This window comes from Lacerta agilis, chromosome 13, assembly GCF_009819535.1.
Source record: "Lacerta agilis isolate rLacAgi1 chromosome 13, rLacAgi1.pri, whole genome shotgun sequence".
NCBI lineage: Eukaryota > Metazoa > Chordata > Lepidosauria > Squamata > Lacertidae > Lacerta > Lacerta agilis.
In genome coordinates, this window is record NC_046324.1 from 50,855,836 (window position 1) to 50,880,691 (window position 24,856).

Sequence of the window (24,856 nt, forward strand, 5' to 3'; positions counted from 1 at the left end):
AGGGGGAATTAGGGGATGGATGAGAAGGGGAGGGGAGAAGAGGGGAGGGGTCTGTCTCCGGGCCAGGCTCTGAGCCCTCCCCTTCCCCTCCCGGAGCCGCGATCCACCGAGGTTGCCCGGAACCGGCGTCGGCGTCGGCGGGGCGATGGGGCGTCGCGGCGGGGCGAGGCCGGCGGCTCCGTCCGGGCGGCGTCGGCGTGGGCACTGGCATTGGCGCTGAGCGGCGGGAGCGGCGAGCCGAGCGGCGGCTGGAGGTGAGGCGGCGGCGGCGGCGGCGGCGGACCTGTTGGCTGGCAAGCGGGCGCCGCTCTTTTGTCTTCCTTTGGGGGGGGCGGACAAAGGGGGCTGCAAACGGGGGGGGGAATCGAAAGCCGCGGCTGCTTCTCGCCGTCCAAGGAGCGCCCCCCCCCCCCGGACGCTGCTGCGGGGCGCCCCCTAGTCCTCGAGGAGAGAGGGAGGGAGGCAGGCAGGCAGGCAGCCCCCCTGCAAGGGGACCCCGCGAGCACAGCAGAGGGACCCATCCTGGTCCCCAAGGAGGAGGAGGAGGAGGGAGCCAGGTATCCTTTGCCATTTTAAAAGAGGAGGGTGTCCATGAGCATCCCTTCTAAGCCTCGTCTTCCCCCTCCCCTTCCAGGCGCCCCCGAAGAGATGAAGAAGAGGTTGGGGGGCTGGCCAGACTCCTGCGCCCCACCTTGGCCCGCTTCGGTCTTCGGAATGGGCAAAGCGAATTGGCCTTTTCGGACAAGGGCGCGCGCGCTTGGTTTGGGGAGAAAGTGAGACAGGATGGTGGGGAGGGGGGGGGTAGGATCGTGTCTCTCTTTCTCCCCTCCCCATGTTGGCTTCCTTCCTAAGAGCCCCCGGAGCCTGCTTACTCGCAAGTAGGTCCCATGGAGCTCCCTGGAACCGACAACCCCCCCCCCCGGTTTCTGCTTCTTCTTCTGTTGGTGCTATCCTCGGTGCTATCCAGCTTCCTCCGAGAAGCTGTCCACCAAATTCTGCGTCCATTGGATCCCCCACAACAACCCTGCGAGGAAGGCTAGTCAAAGAGAGAGAGAGAGAGAGAGAGAGAGAGAGAGAGAGAGAGAGAGAGAGAGAGAGATTGAGCCTGGCCCCCAAGATCACCCAGGGAGCTTCACAACTAGCTAGCTCCTAGGCAGTGCTTTTTATGGGGAGGAAACGTGGCGCAGGTACCCCTAAACATTTTGTGAATCTAAGTTTGGCCTCATTGAGGGGCGATGAGCCACAGCGCCAGCCACTCAGAAGCCAGCCCCCCCCCCCAGGAGTTAATGGGGCCTATTCCCAAGTTAAGGTGCTATGGGTTTTTTTTTGGTGACTTCACATCAGGTTTGTCATAAGTGGATTTATATTGGTTGCTTGTGGCACACACATCGACTTGCAGGATCAGTGTGGGTAGGGGGGGGGTAGAAGGAGGACCCAATCCCCTTCTTACTTTAAAAAAGCTGATCGTGAGTAGGTAATCTCCATTCTCCATAGGCGAACAAGGAAGTGGCTCTTTAGATGGCTGGCATGTGTACAGTGGTTTGGATTTCACCCACTGAAGTTTGTGCCACAATGAATGCATTAATCCAGTCATTCCCAAACTTTTTTTGGGGGGGGCCACTGCCCCCTTGGTTTCATCAGCTCATCCCTGGTCCCGCCCCCACCCTAGGTGGGGTAGAGTAGTGGTTTGCAGGACCTATCAAGGAAGGAAATAACGCAGCAAAATTCAAAACCGCCCCAATTTTATTCAAAACCCACTTTTAGCTATTTAGTTTAGTTCATTCCACACAAAACGGATGGACTTGATCTGGCGATGCCGGCTTCCATTTATTTATTCCATAAAATTTATACGCTGCTGGGCTGTACACAAACAACGCTCAAAGTGGTTTACAGTAAGATAAAGGAACAAAATAGTTTTTTAAAAAAATACGACACTTTAAAGCATGCAAAAGGTTGAAATGCTAAAACAGACTAAAGTGTCCTTAACTTTCTCAGTAGGCTTCTCTAAACAAGAATGTATTTTAGCAGGCACGTAAAAGAGAACAGTGAAGGCACCTGCTTGACATCAAGAGGCAGGGAGTTCCAAAGTGCAGGAACCATGCATTAACATTTAATTTGCCGCAAGACTCTGTAATTGCAACAGAGCAAGCTAAGGTACTCCTCTGGGAATGAATTTTGGCTATGTTAACTTCCCTCCCTGCGATTTACGAAGTTCTCCAAAAAGTCTAAAAGAGAGAAACACGCGTTCTGTAGCATGTTATATACGCAACTGGTTTTATGCATAGCTATCTTCCATAGCAGGTGGCGCTGTGGGTTAAACCACAGAGCCTAGGGCTTGACTATCAGAAGGTCGGCAGTTCGAATCCCCGTGACAGGGTGAGCTCCCGTTGCTCGGTCCCAGCTCCTGCCCACCTAGCAATTGGAAAGCACGTCAAAGTGCAAGTAGATAAATAGGTACCACTCCGGCGGGAAGGTAAATGGCGTTTCCGTGTGCTGCTGTGGCTCGCCAGAAGTGGCTTAGTCATGCTGGCCACATGACCAGGAAGCTGTACGCCGGCTCCCTCGGCCAGTAAAGTGAGATGAGCGCCGCAACCCCAGAGTCGTCCGTGACTGGACCTAATGGCCAGGGGTCCCTTTACCTTTTTATCTTCCCTAGCTAACATGGTGACCCTCAGAGGTTTTGGACTACAGCTGTGCTGGCCGAGGCCCTTGGGAAATGTAGTGCAAAGCGCCTGCTGGTTAGCGACAGCCGGCTTAAAATGAGGTAGCACGGAGCATGTCATCCAAGACCACCTTTTGATTGCAAATCCTCTCTGGGTAGCCGAGCTTCTGCCTCTTAGTCTGACGGACCTCTCTGGATTGTTGTAAGGATAAAGTGGGGTGTGTGTGTGTGTAGTATTGTGAGCTCCTTGGAGGAAGGGGTGCAGATGAAAGAGTAAATGACACAATGGTTAACCGGTATTCCTGCGCATGCTTTCTCGGGATCCAGCCCCACCGGTACCCAATACAGATTAATCCCATGGCCGATTTTGCAAACCAATGGGTCTTCTGGCTGTGTCGAGGCTTTAAAATGTATGGGGTTTTGTTCCCCACACGTTCCAGTCTTCTTGTGATTACCCAAACAGAAGTGTCACCCTTTATTTATTTGGGGTGCTCTTAGGCCAAATGCCTTCCATATTTGTGCGACTTATACATTAATAAATTCCAAAATACAGCCGAGGAAGAAATAGCAGCGCCATAACAAACTCCCAGCAACCTTGCGGTGCTTCTCTTCCATCCAATTCGCAAGTAGAGCCTTGCAGATTTCTTGGGTTGCTGTAGGGGATGGGCTTACTTTGAGTAAATGGAAGGCTCTTTGCTCCATCTTTGCCCCTATCTGGCTTCTCCCCACTGCAAGGGGGGAAGGCTGCGAATGCTCCCTTGCCTGTATCTACTCATGTGTAGCCATAGGTTTTCCTGGCAGTCCTGCATTGCAGCGGGGTTGGACTGGATGACCCTTGGGGTTCCCTTCCAACTCTACAATGCTACGAATTGCCTAACCTCAAAATAGGATGCAGCAAAGGCTCTGTGTAGTTTTCTGGTAGTTGCTGGCCTCCTATGGGCTTGTTACACAACTGTCTATCTTAGAATGAAATCCCTCTTGTTACACCAAGGGGAAGTTGAGTCTGCAGCCATACAGATGTCACTGGACTCCCAACATCCTTAACCCCCTGCTAGGTATGAGAGGAACTGTAGTCTTTTGACCTCTAGAGAGCCACACCTTCCCTCTCCCTGATCCACCTGTTCAAGGGGCGTTGGAGCAACTATAATGTCTAAAGGTCCTTGGTGAAGTTGGGGTCCCTCACCTCTCCCTCCTGGGTTGAAAAGGATGACCCCCAAAAAGCAGAGTTATCCCCCCTGATAGAGTGGGTCTCATAGCCCCACAGAAAAATGGAAGGATGGCGAGGTGCCTTAGCTCTGAAGGAGAATGGGCATCCGGCGTCAATCCCTGCCGTCCCACTCAACGCGGCCGGCCCTATCATTAGACAGAGTGAGGCACCTGCCTCTGGCCACAGGTTCACAAGCAATAGGCTGCACTGGGGCACAGAGCGGTCTGCTCCATGGGTCTCTAACCCCAGCTACTGTATGGTGGACGATGCAGTCAGAGATTCCACTGCCTGCCTAGCTGACTCTGAAAATAAATAAAGATGGATATGTTAACGAAAGAGAGAGAGAATGCAAAAGGAACAAAAGGGATGAACATTCAAGGATTTAAACTACAAAGCATCACAACCCGGAAGGACAAAAGTGCAAAGGTTCAGCACAGCTCTAAAGGGATAATAAAAGTATTAACTTATATGAATATCCCCTTTGCAAATATGAAAGATACATGAAAACAGCCCCCCTGCAATGCAGGAATGCAGTTCCATCATTCTTGAGAATAAAGGTTCTATGTAGTCTCAAATGAGCCAGACATTATATCTGCATATGCCACTCCACGTGCAGCAATATTTCTATAAGAAATCAAATCATGTCATATATATATAAAGGGTCATTTGAGCTCTGCCCTTTTGATACTTCTAGTTCATGAGATAATTTTAGTTTGTGAGATGCTGTCTTGGTGGCTTCTGTATGTGGAATGGTCCCCTGGAACAGAATCCGCTGACCAGATGCTCTCCAGATGTGTTGGCTAAGACCGGTGGGGACGGTCGTCCGAAACATCTGGAGGGCACCAGGGTAAAGAATTGTGGCCCTAGTGTTTTTTGCCTTCTGTTTCAAGATGTGCATCGATGCCAGATCTTAAGTGCTGTGCTCTTCCGCGGAGGAAACGGCCCTTCCTGACCACGCGTATTTTAAGATCACCGAAGGGACATTTGGGAAGCTACAACAAACCTCTTGGGTCGCACGCTGAGAACAAAGAGCAGCGGCACTTGAGGAAGAGCTGCACACCAGAGCGTCGTCTCAAGACCATCCAAGGAAGGTGGGACCAGGAGGGACCCGAGGGGAGACCATTCCACGGTCAAACAGCTCATACTGTCAGAAAGTTCTTCCTGATGTTGAGCTAGAATCTCATTTCTTCTGACTTGAAGCCATTGGTCATCCCCTCTGGAGCAGGAGAAAACAACATCTTCCATGTGACAGCCTTTCAGATATTTGAAGATGGCTCTCATATCACCTCTCAGTCTTCTTTTGTCCAGGCTAAACATACCCAACTGTCTCCACCGTTCCTCCTAAGACTTGTCCTAAGTACGTTTCCGAGCACAATTCAAAGTGTTGGCGCTGACCTTGAAAGCCCTAAACAGCCTCGGCCCAGTGTACCTGAAGGAGTTTCTCTACCCCCATCATCCAGGCCACACTCCGAGGTCCAGCTCCGAGGGCCTTCTGCCGGTTCCCTCCCTGCGAGAAGTGAAGTTACAAGGAACCAGGCAGAGGGCCTTCTCGGTGGTGGCGCCTGCCCTGTGGAACGCCCTCCCACCAGATTTCAAGGAAATAAACGACTATCTGACTTTTAGAAGACATCTGAAGGCAGCCCTCTTTAGGGAAGTTTTTATGTTTTATGTTTTATCATGTTTTTAATATAGTGGTACCTCGACTTACGAATTACTCAACATACAAATTTTTTGACTTACCAATGAAAAAAGTGCCTGCACGCCTATGATTTTTTCGGCATCCGAAGGACACCCGTTGGCAGTTTTAGATGGGGTTTACTTGACTTACGAATTTTAGATGCAGTTTACTCGACTTACGAATTTTTTCAAATTTTTCGTTTCCAATGCATTCCTATGGGGAAAATTGCTTTTTTCGACTTACGAATTTTTCGACCTACGAATGTGCATTTGGAACAGATTAAATTCGCAAGTCGAGGTACCACTGTATTCTGTTGGGAGCCACCCAGAGTGGCTGGGGAAAACCAGCCAGATGGATGGGATACAAATAAATTATTATTATTATTATTACCCTTTATTATCCTCATTCCCTTCCTGTACCCATTCCAGCTTGTCAATATCCTTCTTTGTCTGGGGTGCCCAGAACTGGACACAGTATTCCAGGTGGGGTCTAGCCAGGGCAGAATAGAGTGATGCTATCGCTTCCCTTGATCTGGACACTAGACTTCTTTTCTGGCACCAGGTTAAGATGTTTAATTTACCCAGACATTTTAATCTGTCTCCAATTTGTAATATATATATATATATATATATATATATATATATATATATATATATATATATATATATATATGTTTGTCTGCTGCTTTTTATTACGGTTGCTGACGTGAATGTTTTGCTGCATTGTTCTTCCTAATTTATTATCTGTATCACTGTGTATTCCACCTGGGAATCGCTTTTGACGGGCTGAATTCTAGAGAAGCCATAAATGAATATGGAGGGATGGTGGGACTACTCTGAAGGCCACACTTGGGCCCCAAGACAGGCTCCGCTGGGTTGCTTTGCAGTGGCACCGGATGGAAAGAGGCTGATGAGAAAACTGAGGCTCGTGTTTGGGGCGAAGCATTTGCACAGCCAGTTCACCACTGATGCCTTTTGAGATCAGAACACAAGCAGACAGCCTCGTCCCAAACAAAAGGCTATATAAACCGGCTATGTGAATTTTTAAAAGAGGTGCATGGAAATTTAAAAATAGTTTACTCATTCTTTTTGCCTCTTGCACAAATGCTATTCTTTGCACCTTCTATTTCACAAAGAGTTGATTCGTGCATTCATTCATGTTTTCTGCATGATGCCCCAGTCTAGACCAGTATCTTAAAAAAAACCAGTATCTGAAAAGCACCAGTATCTGAAAAGCTTAAGCATTTGTCCACCTTATTACTTAACAACAACAAAAAACAACCCCAGAAAAGTCCTCTGGCACCTTAAAGACTTAACACATTTGTCATGGCATGGGCCGGTTCACTCCAGCGGAGATGCTTCTGTGGGCCGGATTGCGACCACGATTTCCGACATCTGCGTCTGTGCAGGTGCGATTTCCGGCACCTTGGAAGTGAGTCTCCACGGCACACGGTGCCAGTTTTAGCGCAGCGCACGGGGACTCGCCAGGCGGGCAGCTCGGTTCGGGGGTGTCTCGTGGGCCAGTTAAATGGCCCCTGTGTGCCGCTCGTGCCCCATGGGCCTTAGATTGCTGACCCCTGGCATAAGGTCTGGTGGCGCTTGGAGCCCAACAGGACAGGCGTAAGACTTGATGCCTCAATAAACTTGTTGGTCTTTAAAGTGCCAAGGATCTGCAGTCTTCTTCTTGTTGCAAGAGATTAACATGGCTACCCCTCTGGATTTATTTTTTTAAAATCCGTTTGGTAAAACGACTCTTTTGAAAGTGAAAAACTTCAGCGGGGAGGAGGGGGGTGGCTGCTTGATGACATGACAGGGGAGCCAGCCAGTCGGTTCTGAACCACACTGAGATGTTGTGTGAACGTTGTGTGAACTGCCCTGAGATCTACCGGGCACAGGGTGGGATACAAATTTAATAAATAAATTTTAGTAACAAAATAACAAATACAGTAGGTAACAAACACAGCTGGCTTCTACTTCAGACTACCAGAGCCGTTTGATTTCTCTAAAGTTCAAACTTTTGGGGACAGGTTTCCCCAGTAGTGAAGTATGGAAGTGAGAGCTGGACCATCAAGAAGGCTGATCGCCAGAGAATGGATGCTTTTGAATTCTGGTGCTGGAGGAGACCCTTGAGAGTCCCATGGACTGCAATTAGATCAAACTTATCCATTCTGAAGGAAATCAGGCCTGAGTGCTCACTGGAAGGACAGATCCTGAAGCTGAGGCTCTCCAAGACTTTGGCCACCTCATGAGAAGAGAAGACTCCCTGGAAAAGACCCTGATGTTGGGAAAGATGGAGGGCACAAGGAGAAACGGGACGACAGAGGATGAGATGGTTGGACAGTGTTCTCAAAGCTATTAACATGAGTCTGACCAAACTGCGGGAGGCAGTGGAAGACAGGAGTGCCTGGCGTGCTCTGGTCCAGGGGGTCACGAAGAATCGGACATGACTAAACGACTAAACAACACATTTTGTCCTTCCAGGACAGCTTGGCTGAAATATCAGTGCCGAACAGGTGTGATAAGACTTGCCAGATTTCTCACACCAACCAGGAGCAGTGCTGGGGGTTGGCATCCCATCCACTTTACCCATTTCCAGGGCTGTGCCTATGAAATGCGTCTGGTTCATGCCTGTGATATCTGTCCCCCCGCCACCCCCCACCATTATTTTGCCTCACCTTATCTCAAACTGGGCAGCGGAGAATGGGCTCCAGCCTCAGATTGGAATCGAGGATAACCAAAGGGGGTTTGTCAAACGTGTCCGTGGAACGAAACACATCCCACCTCGGCGCACTGTTGCCTGAATATTGACCACGAGCGTTAGATAACAGGTTTTAAAATAGGGTTGTGATATAAAAAGCAAACAGCCCACATCTCTTTTGCAGTTGCTGTGTATGGAAATAATTTCCTGCCTGGCCTTATCTTGGTCGAGGCTTTCCTTTTTCTTTTCCTATCGAGGATTTGCAGGCAGCAAATCTCTCTCTCTCCCTCCCCCCCCCTACCTCTCTTCATACCGGCTGTTTGTGTGCTTTTATTCTTCAGCTGAAGGGAGTTAACGCGGGGTTAATTAAGCACAACCAGGAAAAAGCGCAGAGAACATCTGTACTCCTTCCTAGCGACAGCAGAGGCTATAAAAAAAACCCCAAGGCTGCTCTTCTGGTAGAGCCCAGCAAAGCGTGCTAGATGAGGTAGAGAAAGAAGGTTGCCTGCTGCTCCCTATTTCTGATAGATGAAAGAAATTTGTTACCAAATACAGATTTTTAAAAAGCATTCAGGTTAGGAGCCTTTGATAGCCCTTTCCTCCTCCATGAATTTGCCCAATCGTCTTCTAAAGCCGTCCAAATGTAAAGTACTACACTTGGGCAAAAAAAATGAAAGGCACAAATACAGGATGGGTGACACCTGGCTTGAGAGCGGTACATGTGGAAAGGATCTAGGAGTCTTGGTAGACCATAAACTTGACATGAGTCAACAGTGTGATGCAGCAGCTAAAAAAGCCAATGCAATTCTGGGCTGCATCAATAGGAGTATAGCATCTAGATCAAGGGAAGTAATAGTACCACTGTATTCTGCTCTGGTCAGACCTCACCTGGAATACTGTGTCCAGTTCTGGGCACCACAGTTCAAGAAGGATACTGACAAGCTGAACGTGTCCAGAGGAGGGCAACCAAAATAGTCAAAGGCCTGGAAACGATGCCTTATGAGGAACGGCTTAGGGAGCTGGGTATGTTTAGCCTGGAGAAGAGAAGGTTAAGGGGTGATATGATAGCCATGTTCAAATATATCAAAGGATGTCATATAGAGGAGGGTGAAAGGTTGTTTTCTGCTGCTCCAGAGAAGTGGACACGGGGCAATGGATTCAAACTACAAGAAAGAAGATTCCACCTAAACATTAGGAAGAACTTCCTGACAGTGAGAGCTGTTCGGCAGTGGAATTTGCTGCCAAGGAGTGTGGTGGAGTCTCCTTCTTTGGAGGTCTTTAAGCGGAGGCTTGACAGCCATCTGTCAGGAATGCTTTGATGGTGTTTCCTGCTTGGCAGGGGGTTGGACTGGATGGCCCTTGTGGTCTCTTCCAACTCTATGATTCTAAGTTGGTGGCCATCGCTGCCTCCTGTGGCAGGGAGTTCCACAGTTTCCACAGTTCTGCTTAGATTTTGTTTTATCTTTCCTGAATCTCCCAGCATTCAGCTCCATGCCCACATGAGTTCGAGGGAGGAAAACTTTTGTCTATCCGCTGGCCCACGCACTTTGCACTCGCCCGCATGCCAATATTTAAACGACTGCAGAAAAGTAATGCAAATCTCACGCCAGTGGCGAACCGAGCCGCTTGGCTGCTGGGAGCAGCAAGCGCAGCGGCACCCCTTGGGGGCGGGGCATTGCTCCATAGCACACATGCATCGTGGCATCATGATGCATACGCTACGGAGCGCGGTCCGGCCGGGCTGCCTGGTGCGAGCGGCCCCCCGTCCATGCGCCGTCTGATCGCGTCCTGCAACTCGTAAGGCTTGGACAGATTCATGCAGAAAGCAGGGTATTGATGGCTCTTAGCCACAATGACTGGGTTTTGCCTCCACAGTCAGAGGGAGCGATGCTTTTGAATCCCAGTTGCTGGAAACCGCAGGAGGGGAGAGTTGCTCTTGTGTTCGAATCCTGCTTGCATGCTTCCCGTTAGGACATCTGGTTGGCCGCTGTGAGCAGCGCCAGATTTACGTGTAAGCTAAAGAAGCTCTAGCTTAGGGCCACACTCTCTTGGGGGGGCCCAAAAAAATTAAAGGAAAAAAACACTGGATGCACATTTCCAAAATATAAGATAAAAAACTAATCAAATAAAACCGACCTACAGCTGTGTAGTATAGGCTCCTGTGATGTAAGTCATGGGCCCCACCTGCTTGCCTGCTCCCTAAAATATCACTGGTTTGCTCCTTTCTATATACAGTGGTACCTTTGTTCTCAAACTTAATCCGTTCTTCTTAATTGTATTTCAGTTCAACAATTACTTTGATAAAATACATATTTTGTTATGTGCAAAGGGCTTGAGGTACCTATTAGGTCCATAGATTACCATATAGCATATATTCAACACAAAAAACAGCGACAATTTGTTGTTGTTACAGGTGGGTAGCCGTGTTGGTCTGCCATAGTCGAAACAAAATAGAAAATTCTTTCCAGTAGCACCTTAGAGACCAACTGAGTTTGTTCTTGGTATGAGCTTTCGTGTGCATGCACACGAAAGCTCATACCAAGAACAAACTCAGTTGGTCTCTAAGGTGCTACTGGAAAGAATTTTTTATTTGTTCTTGAGAAAGGACAGCTGGACAGATAAAGGGCCCCATTACCTTCAGTAGCTTAGGGCCTCATCCAACCTAAATCCGGCTCTGACTGTGAGAACAGGATGCTGTAGTAGATGGGCCATTGGCCTGATCCGGCAAGCTCTGCTTTCCCCCTTAACTCTCTTGTTTCACACGTCGAGAGGACGCCAACCAGCCGGTATGTGCCATTTCCCTCTGCGATGGAACGATTGCTGCGCCGAGTGCAACTGAGCGGCTCCATGATTTGCGGGGTGTGTTGGGGGCACATCTCCCGCCTAGTCTGTCTCAGCTTCTGCTCTCGTATTCTCTCTCCCCGCGCGCAGGGCCTCCAGCCATGGGTTCCGTGGGGGGCGAGCGCTTCAAGGACCTCAGCCCCGTGGTGACGCCCGAGGGGAACGTGGTGATGAGCTTCAGCTTCGACAGCTACCAGCTGGAGGAAGAGGAGCTTCAGGCCAAAGGCTGCCAGGCCAAAGGGGTCCTCACCTTCATGGAGCCAGGTAAGAGCCCCGGATGTCTAATTGTGAAACTTAGCACATGGGAAATGTTCTATAAATGGCCAAGAATACTCTTTCATTGGCATGTTTTTGTGGATGCTGCCTATTTTAACAGCTCAATGAACTTTCTTTCTTTTTAAAAAAAATACTTTTAATTCAATTTTTAAAGAAATAATTAACATACAAACATAAAGACAAACACAACACGGATTCCACGACAATGGCGTCTTGTAGGGACAGCAGGTAAACGTCACGTTTTGCTGTGGATCAAGACCACTTAGCTCCTCTCAGGCTGGGGTGAAGGAAACCACGGTCCCCAGTTTAGCCTTAGAGCCAAGCGCAGGATAATTATTTGTTTTCTCCCAGGAAACTGTGACCTGCAGCCCAGATTTGCTCTTGGTTTACTGATGGCGGTTTGTTGGAGCAAAACGAAGCAGAAAGCTTGGTTTGGTGTGTAGAAAACTTAGCCCAGGGATTGTGATTTGCTTCTTCTGGGAGATGCTAAACCACATAACTGCGGCAGAACGTGACCAACGGATTTTGCATTTCCTCTGTTTGTTAAACTCTGTTAATCTCTCTGCATATACGCTGGTCTTTCCACGCTCCGTGATGTGTGATTTGGAGACGTTGCGCAGCAAAGATCTGGTATTTGAGCACCTCCTGAGTATCTGCCGAAAGGTTGCAATTTGCTGAATGGAATTTAATCAGACTGGTATTTATCGTCTTGAGCGTGCATCATCCCCTCAGGCGCTAGATACCCTGCAAGAGCCTGCCGCTTTCCAACATTAATGCCAGCATCTTAAAAATTAAAAGCAAAGGGGGGGGGTTTAAATCCCTTTTCCAAGCTGGAATGAGTTCGCTGCTCTGGAACGTCTTCCGTTTTTATCCACTGGGAGCCCACGAACAGAGATTTATACCCCTGCCTTCCTCATAACGGCTCCAATCCTGTGCACGCTTACTCAAGAGAAGGCCCAGTGAGCAGAGTAGGCGTTATTTGTGAGCAGGGTTGCAGCGTTTAGTCGGTTGAAGGAATTAAATATTTCATTGTGACGGTACCTGCACACTTTGGAACTCCCTGCTTATTGACATCAGGCAGGCCCTTTCATTGTACTGTGGTACCTTGGTTTTCGAGCGTCTCGGAAGCTGAACGTTTTGGAACCCGAACGCCAAAAACCCGGAAGTAATTGCTTCTGTTTGCAAATGCGCCTCGGAAGTCGAAGGGCTTTCGTTGCGTGTTTTTCCAATTTCCCAACTGAACTTGCAGCCAGCCCTTTGTGCCCCGGTTTTTGAACGTTTCGGAAGTTGAACGGTCTTCCGAAGCGGATTACGTTCAAAAACCGAGGCGCCACTGTACACTTTTTGGCACATGCAAAAAACATCCCTGCTTGGTCAAGCCTACCCAGATATCCAGAATGCCGGTGTGTTTTTGGTTTATTGCTGGCTTTCAGTTTTTGAGTGCATTGTTTTTATGAATAATTTAATTGCCCTTTTCTCTTCGTGGGCTGCTTTGGGGTTTTCTTCACTATAAGTGCCACGAAATAAATAAACGTAGCTTCTTGCTCACCATTTCTCCAAACTAAAAAAAGCCCCAGGCGTTGTAACGTTTTTTTCTCATTGGAGAGTCGCTCCATCCTTTTGATAATTTTGGGTGCCCTTTTCTGAACCCTTTATTTCCAAGTCTGCAACTTCCTTTTGGAGGCGAAGCGACCTTTTCTCGGTCTCCCGCAATCCTGTCCCTCTCATTTTCTCTCTTCTTTCCCGGCTATAGTCTGCGAAGACCCTGCGCCCCAGGATCGCTACCATGGGATCTACTTTGCCATGCTGCTAGCAGGGGTCGGTTTCCTCTTGCCTTACAATAGCTTTATCACAGATGTGGACTATCTCCATCACAAATACCCAGGTACTGTTTCCTCAACATTTAAGAAGGACATTTGGGAAGGTCCAAAAATTCAGGTTTAGGCTGTTTTCCCGGAGCCTGTCATTCCATCCCTCCTTCAGATATATCCCCCTCCCTCCTTTCCTTCTTAAGTATTTTTATTTAATTCTTGGCAAATCATTTTTATTCATTTTACAATAATACAGTAATAATTTCCATTACAATTTCTCATCTTATACGTTTTGGCTTTTTAGAGCCATGACTTCCATCCAACCTCCCTTATGATTTTCTTACATTCATTACTAATTTCTATATTTTCACTACTTAACCACTGCTTAAAACTATAACATCTAAATTTATCACTAAAATTCCATATCTACAATGATTTTTAAAATTTAACTTGCAAAGCTTCTTGCAATCCTACCAACGTATTCAATTGACTGCAATTATCTTTCAAATAATCTGCAAATTTAGTCCAATCTTTCATGAACTTTGATGATCCCACTGTTCTCAGATTCTTCCCATCATCTTGTCCAAGTATTTTTATTTAATTCTATCCATATTATGCAAATAACAAAACATGAGACAAACACGTAAAAACTAAACCGAATCGTTCCAGGCTGGCATGGGATGTTAACATTTACAAAAAGAATTTCTAAGATCATACAGGTGAAACTCAAAAAAATAGAATATCGTGGAAAAGTCCATTTATGTAAGCAATTGTTTTCATTAGCTACTGGAGTTTAATATATGAGATAGACTCATGACACGCAAAGCGAGATATGTCAAGCCTTTGCTTGTTATAATTGTGATGATTTTGGCGTGCAGCTGATGAAAACCCCAAAGTTGAGATTGTTAATTTGGGGTTCTCATCAGCTGTACGCCATAATCATCACATTTATAACAAATAAAGGCTTGACATATATCGCTTTGCATGTCATGAGTCTATCTCATATATTAGTTTCACCTTTTAAGTTGAATTACTGAAAGAAATGAACCTTTCCACAATACTCTAATTTTTAAATTTTCACCTGTATATGAGACGAGTTCTTTTGACTATTGGTATCATTGAGATGATGCAGCGACAATTGTTTATATCGTAATATTTATTGTTTCTGTAAAAACTAAATTCCAAAAACCTTGCAGTGATATCAGTGTATTGAAGCTGAAATCACCTGGTGCGGAAACCCTCAAAGATAATTTTAGGAGGCCCAGCTGATGGATGGAGTTGCGCCCATCTTGCTTCTGGTTTGAAGACAGAGCTGGCCGCCAGAGAAAGCAAATCTCGTGCACCCGGGGCCCATACCCTGAAAGCTTATTTTGCCCTCCTTGTGGCCTTGCTCTCCTTCTGCAGGGACCTCGATCGTGTTTGATATGAGCCTTACGTACATCTTGGTGGCCTTGGCAGCCGTCATCCTCAACAACGCACTGGTGGAAATGTTGAGCCTCCACACCAGGATCGCGGTGGGTAAGTCTGGCCGCCCCAGCTTGGGTCATGCAAAGTTCAGGTTAGGCTCACCGCTCATGCAGTGAACCTCTGTGCACAGCTTTCTTCCATTTGTCGAAATCTCCCTTTAAAAGCGCAGATCTCGGGAAAGATGTAGGCCACCTTTCGCCAACCTCGAGCACTCCAAGGTCTCAGCTACATTAGCCAGAAAACACCGTTTTGAATGCGTTATAAACATGCAACACCAGATGGCCCCAAAAAAAGGTTCTTTGTGATTTTCCGTTGTGGTTCCCCCCCCCTTTGTTATAACGATTTAATTTCTGACATTTATAGCGTTTTCCCCCCTGTGTGTAGATCCACCTCAAGTGTTTTGTACTACAAATCACATCAGTCCCAGCCAGATGTTTTGTAGTCCAGAACATCTGGGGGCAGCAGGTTAAGGAGAATGGATGCGGCCCCCTAGATGATGATGCACATGGTGGTGATAATAAATTATTTTTTAGATTTAATATGCTGCCCATCTGACTGGGTTGCCTCAGCCACTTACAACAGCTTCCAGCAAAATATTATCTGGCTGACATCCATCTACCTCAGGAGACAATGAAAGAGTGTGCCTTTGGGGATGAGGTCAAGCTGTTGGACAGTTGCAGCACCTGCTGTGGCTGTAGAGACCGATAGGGGAGAGACACCTGGCTTGAGAGCAGTACATGTGAAAAGGATCTAGGAGTCTTGGTAGACCATCAACTTGACATGAGTCAACAGTGTGATGCAGCAGCTAAAAAAGCCAATGCAATTCTGGGCTGCATCAAGAGGAGTATAGCATCTCGATCAAGGGAAGTAATAGTACCACTGTATTCCGTTCTGGTCAGACCTCACCTGGAATACTGTGTCCAGTTCTGGGCACCACAGTTCAAGAAGGATACTGACAAGCTGGAACGTGTCCAGAAGAGGGCAACCAAAATGGTCCAAGGCCTGGAAACGATGCCTTATGAGGAACGGCTTAGGGAGCTGGGTATGCTTAGCCTGGAGAAGAGAAGGTTAAGGGGGGATATGATAGCCATGTTCAAATATATAAAAGGATGTCATAGAGAGGAGGGAGAAAGGTTGTTTTCTGCTGCTCCAGAGAAGCGGACACGGGGCAATGGATTCAAACTACAAGAAAGAAGATTCCACCTAAACATTAGGAAGAACTTCCTGACAGTGAGAGCTGTTCGACAGTGGAATTTGCTGCCAAGGAGTGTGGTGGAGTCTCCTTCTTTGGAGGTCTTGAAGTGGAGGCTTGACAGCCGTCCGTCAGGAATGCTTGGATGGGGTCTCCTGCTTGGCAGGGGGTTGGACTGGATGGCCCTTGGGGTCTCTATCAACTCTAGGATTCTATGTTTTGTTGCAGCCGGGGCAGATGTAGGCATCTGGTTGTGCTGCTGCAGATGCAGCAGGGTGTTTCTTCTCTCTGTGCTCTTCGCAGCGGCCGTTCCTCCTCTGGTCACTGCTATGGATACACAACTTGACTGTCTGTCTCCAGGCACTGCTGTCGTTGATATTGCCGGCCTTCGGGTCATGTTTGTAGATAGATATCTTTGTAACACAGAGTTGGTCTGCCAACAGGCCTGGTGCCTGAAGCCAGCTCCCCACGGAGTGTGTCCTTGGGTATCCTGTCCCCTTTATTATTTAAATTTATATGATGCTCTTCCATATATATATATATATATATATATATATATATATATATATATATATATATATGCTCAAAGCAGCTCACAACAGAACAGTGTTAAAAACACAACTTTTAGCAAAAAGAACATTTTCTGCTGATAGTTGGAGAGCAGTCCCATGAAGAACCTATTCCAGGAGTGCTACCTTCAGATGTTCTTGTTCAGATGTCCTTCCATTCTGTGAACCTGGCCAAGCCAGCGTAGATGTCGCTGAGACGGGTGCAAACATGCTGGGAATGTGGATTTGGGAGAGCGCATTGCCACCAAAATTTCAGGGGAGAATGAAAGAGGCGAGGCAGCTGCTAAGTGGGAGGGATTTCCATCCCATAATCCCAATTCTAGTTCAGGATTTACATCATCATCATCATCATCATCATTATTTTGCTTATCTTACAAAAACTCACAGCGATTTACGACAAGAAACAAACACATATATTAAAACCAAGTAGAACATGCCACCCGCTCGAGCCAGCCACAGTTAATGAAGAGCCAAAAGCCTTGCAAAGAAAAAAAAAGGATTTCCCCCCCCCCCCGGCACCTAAATAAATGTAACAATGGTCCCAAGCCAGCCTCTCTGGGGAGGGCATATTCCGCAAGCTGGGAGCCACCACCGAAAAGGCCCCATTCCCTCGCCCAGGGAATAAAGAAGGGCCTCAGGTGATGGACACAGTGTCTGGGTGGTCAGTTTGTAGGGTTTCAGCCAATGTGGTTTGTCCACATCAGTGGATGTGGTTGGCTTGCAGCTTGAAGAAGAGTTTGGATTTGATATCCCGCTTTATCGATACCCGAAGGAGTCTCCAAGCGGCTCACATTCTCCTTTCCCTTCCTCCCCCACAACAAACACTCTGTGAGGTGAGTGGGGCTGAGAGACATCAAAGGAGCTGCATGGGGAGGAGCGGAGATGCGAACCCAGTTCACCAGATTACGAGTCCACTGCTCTTAACCACTACACCACACTGGCTCTCCCGGCGCTTCCTGTTGAGAAATGATTCCCGCCCCCCTTCTCTGTTCCAGGATACCTGTTTGCCTTGGGGCCCCTCCTCTTTGTCAGTATCTGTGACGTCTGGCTGGACCTCTTCACCCAGGCACAAGCTTACGCCATCAACCTCATTGCCGTGGGCGTGGTGGCCTTTGGTTGCACAGGTAGGCGGGGGGCAGGGAGGGGGCAGCCAGCCTCACAACAACAACAACAATAATAATTATTATAATTATTATAATTATTATTTATTTATACCCCGCCCATCTGGCTGGGTTTCCCCAGCCACTCTGGGCGGCTCCCAACAGAATATTAAAAATAGAATCAAACATTAAAAACTTCCCTGAACAGGTCTGCCTTCAGGTGTCTTCTAAAAGTCAGATAGTTGTTTATTTCCTAGACATCTGATGGGAGGGCGCCACCACCGAGAAGGCCCTCTGCCTGGTTCCTTGTAACCTCACTTCTCGCAGGGAGGGAACCGCCGGAAGGCTCTCCTTGGAGCTGGACCTCAGTGTCCGGGCTGAACGATGGGGGTGGAGATGCTCCTTCAGGGACACTGGGCCGAGGCCATTTCTGTTAAGTGTCACAAAACGAATCCAGGAAGCCTTTTCCAGAATAAGCCTGGAATCGAGGTTGAACTTGCTGGCAGCTTTCTCCAACTCGGTTCCCTCCAGATTTGTGGATTTCTGCTCCCTTCAGCCCCAGGCAGCCAAGCCATTGCTGTCTAAAACAGCTGGAAGGCACCAGGCTGGGAATTCTGGCAGAATAGCCATGCTCCTTATCCTTTCCTCTCTCTCTCGCTCTCTCTCTCTCTCCTCTCAAGTGCAGCAATCCAGTTTTTATGGCTACACCGGGATGTTACCGAAGCGCTACACCCAGGGGGTGATGACCGGCGAGAGTGAGTATTGCCCAAAACCCAACGCCCGGTTTTTAAAATTGTTTTCACTTATTTACCGTATTGACCCGAATATAAGCAGCACTGCACCCCCACCCCCCACCAAATTCCGACCGTGAAAAGTTAAAGTGCGGCTTAAATCCGCGAACTTACAAAAATGGGCTTTTACGATATCGCTGCTGAAACAGACGTGCAGTAAAACGGAACAGGAAAATGCTTTATTGACGATTTGCGAGTTCGAGACTGTTCCTTTGCCACGGGTGTGACTGCCTGCGGAACCGTAGCAACTGAACAGCGATTTGCGATGCTAGAGATTGTACGGTCACTTTTGCGGGCTTGCAAGATCAAAGGCTTAAATTGGCTGAGAGTTACAATTCTGCCAACTGCAGCGATTCTCAGCCTGTAACCCAATTTTAAGGAAGCGGCTTATATTTGGGTATTTTCCTTTTTCTCTCTCCCCCCCCCCCCGAATTTTAAAGGTGTGGCTTATATCCGGGCCAGTAAGGTCTAAGAAACAAGAATCAATATTCAACAATCCATCTGTCAGGAATTGTTTTTCTGTGATTCCTGCATCACAAGGGGGGTGGAATAGATGACCCCTGGAGTCTTTGAAACTCTTACCGGTCTCTGAATTCCACCCCACGCCACTGAAGCACCAAAAAAAGTCTGTTTAATTGCATTTGACTTCTAAGTCATTTCAGTTTTTAAGCAAAGCTATCGCTGCTCAAGTTCCTGCCTGTCCTCAGAGGCCCATAATCCTGTTCCGTTGATGTTGCACATGGAATAAATTAAATTTTGCCAGGTTGATTGAAAAGCAGGGATTTTCTTGCCTGCTGGACTCTCTTGTACATGGCCTGTCGTTTTGTCCGTTGATATTAAACCCCAAAGGGGTGAGATCTGGATCCCGAACAGGGTTGCGTTTCGAGTCTTCCTGTACCGTGCAGAAGTGAAAGAGAATTCGACAAATTCACGGGAGAGGGCTATCGGTTGATGGCTGAGCGCTGCCCTCCACAGTTGGAGGCAGTAAAGCTTCTGGAAGCCACAGGAAGGGAGAGGGCACCTGTGTTCAAATCCTGTTAGCAGGTTTCCCATTGGGGCATCTGTTCAGCCACGGGTTTTTCCTCTTTTCCTTTTGAAAATTTCAAAAGCTTTATTACAGACAGGTTTTACTGATAAGTCTTGCACACAAGGCTCTTATCATGCAGACCCAAGAAAGCAGAAGAACCCGTCACAATCAGAGGCAGAGCTAGCTGCTCCGGCACCCAGAGCGGCGGACATGCTGTGCACCCGGGGCGGGGCTAGCCACCAGCGGGGGGCACGGGGCTAGCGCGGCGAGCGTCCGGGGTATGTGTGCCGCAAACGGCGTGGGGGGTGAGGTGGCGATGTCACACCCCCCCCCCCAGGGATGACACCTGGGGTCATAGCTGTCAACTTTTCCCTTTTCTTGCGAGGAATCCTATTCGGAATAAGGGAATTTCCCTTAAAAAAAGGGAAAAGTTGACAGCTATTCCCGGGGTGGACAGCACCCGCCACACACCCCTTCCTCCGCCACTGGTCACAATGCTTTGTTCAGTCCCCACCAGCTCCTCCTCCGATGCAAATGTCTCTTCACAGAGAGTTAAGCCTGCCCACATGAGTCCTGCAATATTGGCCTAATTTTGCTCCGGCTCAACTCAGGGAAACCACCAACCATTAGTGACAGTGGTTTTCATTAAAGTAGAAACACTGAAAGAAGACAATTCACAAGCCATCATTTGAATTACTATATACTAACCCGGGGGTCTGCTGTTTTTGTGTTTTTCTCTACAGCCTCCCAGGTGGCTAAATTTCTTTTTTTTTAGCTTTTAAGCGTCGCAAGATTTTAATTGATTGTATTGATATGGGGCTATCTGTTTAGCTCCATTCCATTGTGGGTTATGTTTTCCTTTTTTCCCTTCATAGTTCCTTCAGAGGTGTTTTATTATTATTATTATGTACAAATGTATCTTTTTCTGACTGACGGCCGAATTAAAGAATGTATGTATGTATGTACCGTATTTTTCGCTCCATAGGGCTAACCAGACCATAGGGTGCACCTCGTTTTTAGAGGAGGAAAGAAGAAGAAAAATATTTTTCTGGTTTTCCTCCTCTAAAAGCCCTGTTTTTTTGAGGATCAGCTAAAAGTTTTGCAGGTTTTTTTGCAAAGGGAAAAGCCCTGTTTTTTTGAGGATCAACTAAAAGTTTTGCAGCTTTTTTTTGCAAAGGGGGAAAAGCAAAGCTCCTTTTGCAAAGGGGGAAAAGCAAAGAGGAAAAGCCCCATTTTTATGGGGTTCAACTCACATTTCTACAGCTTCTTAAGGAAAGGGAGCCTTTTCGACAGTTTCCAGACAGATAATCTAATCAGCCAGTCCCATGTCGCTGGGGAAACAAACAACCTCCCTCTGCAGCACATTCAACAATGGAGGGTGGGGCTGAAAGGGAGCTGGGACTCTTATCTCTCTCCCGATCTCTTGCTGATCAGCTGCTGAGCGGGGTCCTTTCAACACCCCCTTTTCTCTTTGTAAAATAAAAAGCATGATCCTCTTTTGGCCCCTGGGCAATTCAGCTCCAGGGACCACCATTCACTCCATAAGACGCACAGATATTTCCCCTTACTTTTTAGGAGGAAAAAAGTGCGTCTAATGGAGCGAAAAATACGTTATGTCTGTCTGTATGTGTTTTTCTATTGTAATTTTATCCTGTGAGACCTGAGGATATAGGGCGGTATATACATTTAGTAACCACAACAATAATAAGCACCAGCTTTTCTGCTCTCGCTTCCTCAGGCACCGCCGGGGTCATCATTTCGCTGAGCCGCATCTTCACCAAACTCCTCCTGTCGGACGAGAAGGAGAACACCATCATCTTCTTCTTCATCTCCATCACCCTCGAGCTCATCTGCTTCGTCCTCCACCTCCTGGTGAAGAGGACGCACTTTGTGAAGTACTACACCGCCCACTCTCGGGACAGGGGGCCCCCCGAGTCCAGGGGAGCTGGGGGCCACGGCTCTGGGTACAGGGTCCACCATGACGTCACAGCCGAAGACATCCGATTTGTAAGTGGCCCATTCCCCGTGCAAAGTGAGCCCACGAGTTGGGCAGGCGGTGTCGGGCTGGAACCACTTTTTACTCCATTGCATTTGAAAAATCGGATTATTGTTGTTTTAAATTTAAAAATGACGTGGGGGGCGCTGTGGGTTAAACCACAGAGCCTAGGGCTTGCCGATCAGAAAGTCAGTGGTTTGAATCCCCGTGACGGGGTGAGCTCCTGTTGCACGGTCCCAGCTCCTGCCCAACTACCGTGTTTCCCCTATTTTAAGACGTAATCATAAACCATAGCACCTTCTGGCCCTTCGGAGTATCAGAGTGGTCCCTAAATGCAGACCGAGGCTGGGCATGGTTTTGGGGTGCTGCTGTCGGGGACTGGACTGAGGAGGAATGGTGGAGACTGCCCCAGAGAACAGGGGGACAGTATAGATTTACAAGCGGTTTGCGGAAGGTCATAGCTCAGAGGCTGCAGAGGGGAAAAGCTGGGAAATATTGGGAGAGGGGCAGGAAGAAGAAGAAGAAGCATCAGGGCAGAGACAGCCGGCAGTGTCTTTGGAAAGCATTCCTGACCCCACCTTCTCCCAGGACAGGCGGGCATTGAGAGTAGGAGAACAGAAAGCTCAGAGGCAGAAAGCCCAGATCAGCCGGCACAGGGATGGTGTAGAATAGGAGAGATGGAGGGGGTGGGACTTTACTCAGAGCAACGCCATTATTCAAGAGACAGCAAGTCTACGTCTCTCTCTCTCTCTCTCTCTCTCTCTCTCTCTCTCTCTCTCTCTCTCTCTGTGAATATTGAATTAAAGACCTTGGTAAGAGCTCCTTGTCTTTCCGTTACTGGCAGACTGCCGTGAGGGAGGGGGATCGGATTCTCGGAAGCCTGACCGGTGCTGAAGCTGGTTGTTTCCTCCCCTTTTGCTCTCTCAGGAGAACCGGCCAGGGGGGCAAGAGGCCTCCCCCCCAGAAGCCTTCGGGCAGGAGGGGGAGCTGGCTGGCGGCGGAGGCACCTACGTGAGATTTGACGTCCCTCGGGCCAAATTCCAGAGGAGCTGGCCGAGCTTCAGAGGTAGGGGCGAGGGATCCCTCCCAGGGGTGTCGCAAGGGGTGCATGGGGGGCGCGGTCCACCCCGGGTGTCATGCCTGGGGTGTGTGTGACAACATCTCCCCGGGCGGATCATCGTGGCGCCGCTCGCACTCCCGGCGGGCGGTTTTTTGCGATTGACGCGAAAATCCGCCCGCTGATTGCACAAATATGCCCAGCGATCAGTCTGGTAACCCCTGGCAGATGGCGTTCGCCCCCCCCCCCCAGTGGGAGGGTCTCACATCTCCGGCGGGTGGTTTTATGCGATCGGCGGTCAGATTTTCGCGATCGGCGGGTGGCACTGGGCAACCTTTGGGCAAGCTTCCCTAAAAGAAATTCAACCAAAAAACCCTCAATAACTGTGGGCAACGTTTCCAAAATTTGCAATGTGTGTGTGTGAGGGGGGGTGACAATTTTTTTTTTTTTTTGGCTTTCCCCACGATGTTGTCCCCTGCTATGGAAACCCCCTGCTGCCCTTTGGCCAAAAGGGTGCAAACTCCCCAGTCCCGGTTACCCCGTGACCCCCGCCTCCTTTGCCCCCCGTCTGCAGACATGATGCTCCACTGATACATCGTCTCGAGAGTCATCTGGGCATACATGCTCTCCATCGCGATGACGTACTTCATCACGCTGTGCCTCTTCCCCGGACTGGAGTCGGAAATCCGCAACTGCACCCTCGGCGAGTGGCTTCCCATTCTCATCATGGCCATCTTCAACCTCTCGGACTTTGTGGGCAAGGTAGGAGCTGTCTGCTCCCCCACTGGCAGGATTTGAATAAACTTTCGCAGCTTCATAGAAATTAAACACAGAGGATGACTATGTAACAACTTTTAATAGTTCAGGTGAAACTCGAAAAATTAGAATATCATGGAAAAGTCCATTTATGTAAGCAATTGTTTTAGCTACTAGAGTTTAATATACGAGATGGACTCATGACATGCAAAGTGAGATATGTCAAGCCTTTGCTTGTTATAATTGTGATGATTATGGCGTGCAGCTGGTGAAAACCCCAAAGTTGAGATTGTGAATTTGGGGTTCTCATCAGCTGTACGCCATAATCATCACAATTATAACAAATAAAGGCTTGACATATCTCGCTTTGCATGTCACGAGTCTATCGCATGTATTAGTTTCACCTTTTAAGTTGAATTACTGAAAGAAACGAACCTTTCCATGATATTCTAATTTTTCGTGTTTCACCTGTATACCTGTACCTGTAGAGTACAACAAACAGTGTAACAAACCAGAAGGGGAAGTTAGGGAAGTCAGGTGGGGAGGGAGAGGATTGTAAGTGCAATGGTACGGTAGGATTGGATAATGGTACGTGATATTTGGAATTTGCAGTTACAAAATCTCAATAAAAATATTATTATTAATAATAATAATCAGAGGCCCGATGGCCGCCTGCCAGGCATCCTTCACCGGTGATTCCTGCATTGCAGGGGGCTGGCCCAGATGACCTTTGGGGTTCCCTCCTCACTCTCTGGTTCTGTCCTCAAGCCTTCCTCTTTGCCCTTCCAGATCCTGGCTGCCTTGCCCTACGACTGGAGAGGCACCCACCTCCTCATCTATTCCTGCCTGAGGGTCGTCTTCATCCCGCTCTTCATCATGTGCGTCTACCCCAGCGGGAAGCCCACCTTCGGCCACCCGGCCTGGCCCTGCATCTTCTCCCTCCTCATGGGCATCACCAACGGCTACTTTGGGAGCGTGCCCATGATCCTGGCAGCGGGCAAAGTGAGCCCCGAGCAGCGGGAGCTGGCAGGTAAGCGGGGGGGGAGGGGCATCGTGGAGGAAGGGGCTGGCAGAGTATCCACAAAGGGAAGATTCGCATCTGGGTCCCATCGCACTTCCGGGTTTTTGGAGTTTGAGAACCAAGGTACCACTGTAATAATAATTGTGAACGTTTTTTTGGCTGGCCATCCGTCAGGGTGGCCTTAGCTGTGACTCCTGCATTGCCCAGGGCTGGACTAGATGACTCTTGTGGTGCCGCCCTGTTTAACCCTTCGCCCTCCTTGTCTCCTTTCCCTCCCAGGTAACACCATGACCGTCTCCTACATGTCGGGCTTGACTCTGGGCTCTGCCGTAGCCTATTTCGCTTACAGCCTCACGAGCCTCTCCCACAGCACCTGTTTCCGCACCGAGACCTACAACAGCTCCATCACGCCAGGGTACTGAGAGGAGAGGAGGTTCCCCCCCCCCAGGGCCGCCTCCGCTTCCTCCTCCGACCGGCAGGGTCCCAGGCGAGGTGGGGAGAGAGAGAGAGAGAGAGAGAGGAGGGATCTCCCGCGAGGCTGCCATTCTGCAGGAGCAGCTGCCGGACCGTGTTGGGAAACGCAAAGCGACCATCTTCCTCGCTCCGGCTGAGAAGGGGAAGGACCAGCAGCAGGGAAGCTCTCCTAAGCAAGGCTTGCTGGAACCTTGTTGGGAAGGGACCCCCAGGGGTCATCCATCCCAACCCCCT

At 48.6% G+C, this 24,856-nt stretch overlaps 1 protein-coding gene across 1 annotated transcript; it reads left to right on the forward strand.

The window, feature by feature from the left end:
* Nucleotides 1–225: 225 nt before the first annotated feature.
* Nucleotides 226–24,570, forward strand: SLC29A4 (solute carrier family 29 member 4). The gene is given in 11 exon segments (XM_033167610.1): nucleotides 226–254; nucleotides 11,176–11,349; nucleotides 13,115–13,246; nucleotides 14,577–14,690; nucleotides 17,396–17,524; nucleotides 18,181–18,255; nucleotides 21,057–21,325; nucleotides 22,242–22,380; nucleotides 22,946–23,133; nucleotides 23,917–24,157; nucleotides 24,428–24,570. Coding segments are annotated over 10 exon segments (1,593 nt in total). The 5' UTR covers nucleotides 226–254; nucleotides 11,176–11,186.
* The last annotated feature ends 286 nt before the right edge of the window (nucleotides 24,571–24,856 follow it).